We start from the raw sequence: 9204 nt of genomic DNA, 5'->3' as shown, positions 1-9204 counted from the left end.
GCTTGTAGGTGTTTTGTCTTTGTGTAAAGCACATTGAGTTACCCCGTGTATGAAGTGTGCTATAGAAAATAACACTGCCTTGCCTTATGCAACATATGATATGTCTAGGGTTGCCAACTGTCCCTTGAAATACAGAATCGTCCCATACTGAGTTGTCAAGGGCCGCACTTTTTCCCGTACCATGAGAATCAAAAATAGTCCATAAAATGTCAATGGAATTAATGAATAACAGTGTCCTTTATGTGACAACTTAACTTAATTATTGTTTTATATTAATGTATACAGTTAAGCAGAAAAGGTTTCTGTTTGAGAGATAGCTATTTATTTTGAGACCCTTTTATAGGAATAGTCTGTTCAGAAGATGGATCGATGGAAGTTAATATTAGTTTTTATTCAAGTAAGTTTCAGGATCATAACTTTTCCATGTGTTTATCCATCCATCCATTTTCTTGACCGCTTATTCCTCAAAAGGGGGTGCTGGAGCCTATCTCAGCTGGCTTTGGGCAGTAGGTGGGGTACATCCTGGACTGGTTGCCAGCCAATCGCAGCGATGTGTTCATATCATTCAAAAATATGCATCTTATTCAACTCAGGTTTAAATAATCAAAAAATTATTTCACCTACAAAAAAAAAAAGCAAAAAAAATAATAAAATAAAATAAAATAAAGCAAAAAAATAAAACAAAACCACGGCAACAAGGTTGAGGGCAATTAGGTCGGCCGTCCTTGTCGATGAGGTGTCCTTTATTTATTTTTCAGGAAGTTGGCAACCCTAGTTATGTCCCGCGAGCCTTGTGAGGAGTAAGCGGTTTAGAAAACAAATCGATGGATGGATGGATGTTATGTTGAAAAAACAGTCACATATAAAAACCAGTAATCAATCAAATAATCATAAAATATGTTGATTTACAGAGTTGTAAGTTTTGTATGACATTCTCCTAATGTTACTCCGAGGATAAGTTCTCACATATCATCAATTTGTTGGTTTCCTGTACAACCCATTCTTAGTCATCGTCTGACACACACAATCGTGTCTGTGTGTCTGAGTGCTGTACAATTCCACTCTTACCACACTTGACAGCAGCAGTCTCAGGGTCGAAGTAGGTGACATGGTTTACACAACCTTTCCTCTAGTTCCCAATCTGTCAATGTGGTTGTTATTTATATGAAGCTCTCAAACATAGAGGAAACGCACAATCAAATTGACACTAAAGCCTACGTAATGTCAGAATACACCAATTAAAAAACAGCTGCAAAATATGTTAACTATGTTAAACTATTTGTCCTACAGAAATAATGAAAAAGGCTAGGCGACTTTAATATAAATACTAGTGGAAAGTATTGTTTTGTCAAACTTGCACATTTGGTGAGTGGAATCTGATAACTCTGTAGGCATAGCTGAAGAAACAGGAGAAGTAATGGCTGCAAAGGCATTGCTGATATTGATTCCATATAAGGATGGAGGTCAACATGGGTGTTCAGAGTGAACAAGATAAACAGTTGGAAAATGTGGTGTGTGTGTGTGTGTGTAGTTTTTTTTTGTTTGTTGTTGTTGTAATAATAAGAAGCTAGTAGGTATAGCGGCAGTATATAGATTGAACTACAATAGTCCAGGAAGAAAAATAAGCCAAACTTTAGAAAGTGTTGATTGCTAATTTGCAGGATAATTCAACCAGGGACTTCCAGAGACTTTAATTGACATAGCTACATATTATGCGGAGGTAGTGGCAGAGACGCAATTAAGGCAAGGCATTAATTAATTTCTAGAACAGTGGATCTCAAACATTTATTCAGTGATGTATCCCCCGTGATTTTTTTTTTTAGGCAAGTACCCCTAAATCAGCACAAAGCATTGCTGATTGAAGAAAAAATAAATACATACAAATAATTAAAACCGAGTGTTGTGCCATCATTGTCTGATTTATTATTAAACTTTGGAACTCTATTTGTATTCATGTGGTCTCTTGAACTATTTGGAAATAAAAAGTCCACTAGTATTTATATTAAAGTCGCCTAGCCTTTTTCATTATTTCTACTATAAAGCTTTTAACAAAGTATTACCGGCCAATGTGAATACGTTTTTCACAATTAGAGTATGTGTGCATACACTGAGAGAATATGGAAATTTTACGTTACCAAAAATTAGAACTACTCGAAACTTAAATAATGCAAAAGAATTTATAGATTTAAACTGTTACGGTATTTAAAAGAATGGTCTGGTCATAATACATTGAGAATATTTTGTGTTAAGATGACATCAGTGTTTTCTGTCTGTGCTTGATCAGCCAGAGAGGGCCGTGCACCATGCCATGCACTACTGTCATGATCGAGGTTGCGGCAGGTTTATACATGCTTTCCATAAACGTTAATTACGTCACGCAAACTTGGTGTGGCTATTAGCGCCTGCGTTTAGTGAATTAGACGCTGTATATCAATGAGTCTCATTTGCATGGTGGTGGGCAAAATTTGCGTCAAATGTATGCAAATTACCTAATTTACATACGCGCAAATAACACCGGCGCACCGTGGTGCAATCTGGTTGGCCGCGCACTTAGTGACAGATTACCCCATCTCCGCGTGTTTAGTGAATTAGACGCTCCCAGATTGCTCCATTTTGACGGGTTAGCGCCGTGCAAGGCGACCTATCAAGATGCTGATGAGATACCATGATTAGCACACTGGTGTGCCTTAGACTGCCCACGATAAAAGGACACTCTAGTCTGAAAGGTGCAAAAAAAAATCTTCAGTAAGCGATGGGGGTACACCCCAAACTGCCAACGTGGGCTTACACCTGGGCTAGGTGTCCCCCGACACACTCCAGTCCAGTTTATGGTGGTAAACACAAGTTGATTTGTCAACCAATCCACAGGATAATAATTACTCACTACACAGCATCATCTTTTGGAGACATCCAACAACGGAGCCTATGCTGGCTTTGATTGGATAGACCAGGGATGTCAAACATAAGGCCCGCGGGCCGGATCAGGCCCGCAAAGGGGTTTAATCCGGCCGGCGAGATGATTTTTTTTAAAGTTAAAAAAAATAATAATTGAAAACACATACATTTGTAATTTCACAAGCAGTCCTCAGATGAGCAATGCAACTTGTATGGGGGAATCGTCCTGGATGTCATTATTTTACACACAACTTAAAGTTACGGTTTGTTTAATTATTATTATTATTTTAAATCATAGACCGACATAAATGTGTTAAATACGATAAAAATTTACTTACTGGTAACACAAATAACTATGACAATGATTATCGTCCTCATAACGTCATGAACTTATTTGCTCCCAAAAACGTATAAATGTTCTATTTTAAATATTACCATGCTCCCAAAGACGTATTTGTTTTTTGTTTTGTTTTTGTTTTTTTTCATGCTAGAGCATATAGGAGGTTTTGATGCAGCCTCTGAACGGAAGAGAATGTTCAAGCAATGGTAGTTATTACAAAAACGGCCAGCAGGTGGCAGCAGAGTATAAGCGATCAACCTGGGCCATGTTGCAACAAGCTCTTTTCTCCCACCGTTTGAAACAGATTTGTGAATAATGATGAAACTTTGCTAGATTCTAATGCCAATTGCTGCAAATTGGAAACAGATAGAAATGTATACCTTTTTTCCTGATGAAAAAGAGACTCATCTTTTGTTTTGGTAGGTTCGATGTTTTGATAGCAATACGACACAATATTTTGTGGGCCTTGCAAAATCAGTCAAAATCCAGTAAAACTGCAAAAAATGTGCTGGTAGTGAATGAGTTAACTGCGCCACGCAATGCATTCTGGGAACAATATATATGCAAAACAGGTAGATTTACAGGCCCACAAATAGCGAAAATCTGCGTATAAATGACGGCAATCGTTTTTAAGTTATATACCGTTATTCTACTGACTATTCTAATATATTTTCCTCCATGCGGCCTCTGAGCTAACATGAGTTTGACACCCCTGGGAGAGACGTTTTACCCTGCTTAATTAGAGCAAGAAAAAGCTAAATCAATAAGCAGCATTTTTGTGAAACCTTGTAACTCACAACACATCCTTATTTGGATCCCTGTTAGCATAAACCGTGAATTTGAACACATAATTGATGACAGTCAGCAGTGAACTCCAAAAAGCTCCACCTGCCTTTGAGCAATAAAATTGTGGTGTGCTTGCTCAACAGTAAACGTGACATTGAACGGGGCAAGAACATTTCGTCACAGGAACTCTGGACAACAGCCCAGGAGCTGCACGACGACACGGCCACCCTGGCTGCCTCATGAATATTGAGCAAGTGGCACATTATGGGTGGGGAAAGGTTGGCTATAAATGACCACAGTCAAAAGTAAACTCGTCATTCACATTCAGACTCCAAGTCATGATAAAGATGAGCCTCTCATCAACATCAACATCAACAACTACAGTAAGTTTTCTTTCATTTCTGATGTATGACTAAAAAACGTATTTTTGATATTGATATTGACTAAAGGGAAGTGTGTTGCACAATTCTTAAAATGCAAATTACTTTTACTATGGAGTAGGCTTTTAACTACCATCCAAGACAAGCTTATCAGTGGACATTTCGAATCACTCTCAGCAATAAAAATACAAGTGAAATGAATTATTAACCTGGTGGTTGACTGGTTAGCATGTCTGCCTCCCAGTACTGTGGACTCGGGTTTGAGTCCAGGCTTCGGCCTTCCTGGGTGGAGTTTGTATGTTCTCCCCGTGCCTGCGTGGGTCTTCTCTGGGTACTCCGGTCTCCTGTCACATTCCAAAGACATCCATGGCAGGTTAATTAGGTGCTCCGAATTGTCCCTACGTGTGCTTGTGAGTGTGGATCGTTGTTCGTCTCTGTGTGCCCTGCGATTGGCTAGCAATCAGTCCAGGGTGTACCCCGCCTACTGCCCAGAGCCAGCTGAGATAGGCTCCAGCACCCCTCTGTGACCCTTGTGAAGAGCAAGCGGTTAAGAAAATGGATGGATAGATGGATGAATCATAAATGTGAGTCATGGCTGGATCTGGAACCAATGGTTCATTATTCGAATGAAACTGTAGCAGTGATCAGCTTATGCAGCTTGATCCACAATTAAACATTCAAAGGTTGTGACACACACGCATCTACATCCAAAGAAAAGCAACTCATGGGGCTGAACCTTTAATTTGGATCAAGTGTTGCAATACTGTCTCCAAAATCAGGGTCATATGCTATTCAAAGAGTCACTTTTTAACAACTGTCCTTTGTATCAAATGTTGCTCACAATATTTGATTATCGCTGATCTTTTCATTTGGATTGTTTTAGATGCAAAAGCAGCCTCCATCCAATTCTTGCATATCAGCTGAAGAGCCGCTGGAATCGGAAAGCATGCAAGAGTTCATGCTCTTCGCCAAGGAGATGCTCAGTCAGAAACCCAGCCGGCATCTGCTCAAGGTCTACTTGATGGGCTCGGTGTTCGCGGTAGTGGGGACTGTCATTGGACTGGTTGAGATGGTGTCTCACCCGTTCTCCTCAGGAGAGCCGATGGATGCAGAGATGCTCCACATGATGGCTCATGATGAGCAGAGGACTGTTGCCTCCATGACACAATGCAATGTCAAGATGCAGGCAACAAAGGAAGATCAGGACACGATCCGCAGCATGACTTTCACCAAGATCCAAGGTCAAAGAGGTTTATCCAATCGGCTACACGCTTCAAGAAGCTAATTTCTTTATCAGACTGCTCTTGAATCAACACTGTTGTGCAACATGTACAACTTAATCTTGAACACATGAATGAAAAAACCAAATGAGCTTCAGGTGCTATTTTTGCACTTGAATCATGGCTCACTGAACTCTGACTGTTCATTTATGCAATTGTACATTACAAGTTACATGTTTTTAATCCCCTGCACAAGCACTTTTCATGTTAATAAGACCGTGTTGGTTATTATAAACATTATGATTGGAATATATTTTATTGTGAAAGGTGAACTGCCGTTTTAAGATCTGAGCAGCCATACAGCACACCCTAGTGTCAGAATAAAAATGGCTGCTTGACCAATGTCTCACTTCACAATATCTTGAAATACTATACATGCAATGTTTTTGTACACATCAATATTTATATTTGAAAGCAGGTACAGTTCTACAGGGTCAGAGGTTTTGAGGTGATAAGATACCTGCCAGGCAACAGAAATCCAGCCATTTTGTACATTTTTAGCCATTTTCATTCTATATAAATAAAGATGACTTACATTTATGGAAAAAAGAAGAATAACATTTTTTTGGCCTCAGAGGATAATGGTGCTGTTTCTGACCCCCTGAACTGTTTCCTAGCTACAAAAAAAAAAAAGAAAGAAAAAAAAAAGAAAAAAAAGAAAGAAAAAGAAGTCTGAGCTAACTACCTAACAACATAAACAATGACCTACAATTATATTCAGCAACTACAACGACAACTGGTAATGATAACAGCGTGCTAGAAGGTAGGATATACTAAACATGTCATGGCATAAGCCAGTCACAGCATTTACTACTTGCACCACAGCTGTACTGTCTGTATATGACTTGAAGGCAGCATATTCATCTGCACAATTAGGACACTCAGAGCCTGGTTGGGGAAAGTTAGATGAGATTGGGTGGGAGCAGGGCCGGCCCAGGCTACAGGCGAGCGAGGCGGTCGCCTAGGGCGCCATCTTGTGGAGGGGGCGCCAAATTGCAGAAAGGAAAAAAAAATAAAATTTAAAAAACACAAACACAAAAAGCCCTCCCACCCTCTCGTGTTTTCTAGCATAAAATGTTATATAGCAAATATATTTTAATGAGTTCCTTTTTTTATTTTTTATTATTACTTCTATTTCAAATAAATGACTGTGAGTTCACGACCTGCTGTCCTGGCGCCCACCTGACCCACTGCTGCCGCTTACAATGAATGAAAGGTAGGGGGAGGGGTCGTATATCATCTCAGAGTGTAGTGGCAGCAGTGCTTTAACACCAAAATAATTTGAAGTGATGTATTTTGTTTAATGTACAGCTGAAGCAACAGCCAGTCAAGCACCAATCAGCAGTACTTTGAGTGACACAAAGCTCGATCTTCTAGATCCAGGTGACTATTTCAGTTATATCAGCTATTGCTGCATCATGTACAGTGCTCAGCATATATGAGTATACCACCTTTGAAAAATGTAAAGATTTTGTTCAAAATCTCCCCGCGACCCTTGTGAGGAATAAGCGGTCAAGAAAATGGATGGATGGATGGATGGATGTTCAATATCTCAATAAACATAAGAACAATTTCCAAAATATTGACAAAATGTTTTCTGTAGAATACGCACTTGACTCACAACATGAAAGTAAGGTTGTAATAGGATGCATAGATTACAAAATCTTCAATTTAATCAAATTAACTAATGCAAAAAAAAAAAAAAAAGCAACCCACAACAAAAACGACGACATCTAGTATTTTCTATGAGCTCCATGACTGTTATGGGTAGCAACATGTCTGCTAGGCCTGGAATTAACAATTAGCCTTTTTCTCGGGGTCTACTTATTTGTGCAATATGTACTCTAATAAATTAAAAAAAAAACAAAAAAAAACTCTTAGCAGAGATGCAGTCATTTCTTACCTGGCCAAAATCCAATATGTCAAGCATGGAACTTTTAGTTTTTCTAGAGGAGAAAAAACTTCGAGAAATCTATCCCAACATGTGGGTAGCACTCAGAGTGGCCGCTACCATACCAGTGACTGTAGCATCAGCTGAGAGATGCTTTTCCAAGCATAAACTAATAAAAAACTATTTAAGGTCTACCATGTCACAAGAACGGCTAACTAGAGTGGCACTTATCAGCATCAATCAAGAAGTATCCAGGCAGCTATCCTTTGACGCACCAATTGATGCCTTTGCTGCAAGGAGGTCCCGGCGTGCACTATTTTAAGTATTTGCCGTTATGTTCCTAAGTTATTTAGTGAAGTTTTTTTGCACACTATTCACATTATCTGTGAATCACCTTATTGCCAAAGTTTTACGATATATCAAAGTTTGTATATTGATACATTTACTATTTTTTGTATCTTACACAATTATTAATGTACATAGTGAAAACATTTTGAGGTTTTAAATACTTTTCAGTCATTTTTCAAAAATTGCAATAAAAAGTTGCATTGCATTGTACTTCTGTTATTTTTCTTATTTTTATTTGTTTGTGGAATTTGGTGTTTATTGCGTGGTGTGCTATTAAATATTATATATCTCTAATTTTTTTTGTGTGTGTGTGTTTTTTTCGCCTAGGGTACCAAATCATGTAGGGCCGGCCCTGGGTGGGAGAAACCATTTTTTTGCGTGAACCTTGCTGTAATTTTGCTTTTAAAATGACGTTTCAAGTTTCAATAAAGTACTTCATATTACACCCTTCTCTAGCTAGTTTGAAAGGACTGACATTTTTTTTTCTTTTTAAACCCACATAATCGCTTTAATTTTAGGGGTGCTGGGGTTCAATCTAGGGGTACTTGAGCACCCCCCCAAAAAAAACTGACTGGAATCGGCCACTGCTCTTTATGGCCACAATGAGCTGGAGAGTTCCCCCTGGCCTGGCCGCCAGCTAATTGCAGTGCACAGAAAAGAAATTTACACTCACAATCACAGTGATGACAATTTCGAGTGCTCAAATAGCACAGCTCACTACTACCTCATCCTGCCTGGATATTTTATAAGTACATATGGCTGACCAAAGAGGTTCTATTCCATTTGTGTAGTTCAAGCGACCTCTAGTGGTTACTATATTACTGCGATTTAATTTAAATTTGGTTTTGTATTGGCCGTGGGCGGCACGGTGGATGACTGGTTAGCACATTCTTTGTCACTGCTGTTATGCACAAAAATACAATATTGTGCCTTTTCCCCCTCCAATATGAGCTTTTTTTTGTTACGATATCAAAAGTTATTATACAGTATCATGAGCTTATATATCCATCCATCCATCCATCCATCCATCCATCCATCCATCCATCCATCCATCCATCCATCCATCCATCCATTTACTTAACCGCTTGCTCCTCACAAGGGTCGCGGGGTTGCTGGAGCCTATCCCAGCTGGCTTCCTGGTTGCTAGCCAATCGCAGGGCACACAGAGACGAACAACCATCCACACACACAATCACACCTAGAGACAATTCAGAGCGCCCAATTAACCTGCCATGCATGTCTTTGGAATGTGGGAGGAGACCGGAGTACCCGGAGAAGACCCAC

General features: G+C 39.3%; 1 protein-coding gene across 1 annotated transcript; it reads left to right on the top strand.

The window, feature by feature from the left end:
* Nucleotides 1-4304: 4304 nt before the first annotated feature.
* LOC144023860 (G0/G1 switch protein 2-like) lies at nt 4305-6019 on the top strand. Its single transcript, XM_077529782.1, has 2 exons — nt 4305-4404; nt 5285-6019. The coding sequence occupies exons 1-2, from the start codon at nt 4360-4362 to the stop codon at nt 5684-5686; spliced, it is 447 nt and encodes a 148-aa protein (XP_077385908.1). The 5' UTR covers nt 4305-4359; the 3' UTR covers nt 5687-6019.
* Nucleotides 6020-9204: the final 3185 nt, after the last annotated feature.

This window comes from Festucalex cinctus, chromosome 8 (assembly GCF_051991245.1).
Source record: "Festucalex cinctus isolate MCC-2025b chromosome 8, RoL_Fcin_1.0, whole genome shotgun sequence".
NCBI lineage: Eukaryota > Metazoa > Chordata > Actinopteri > Syngnathiformes > Syngnathidae > Festucalex > Festucalex cinctus.
The sequence above is the reverse complement of the archived record's forward strand: the minus strand, read 5'-3'. Positions and strand labels throughout refer to the sequence as shown.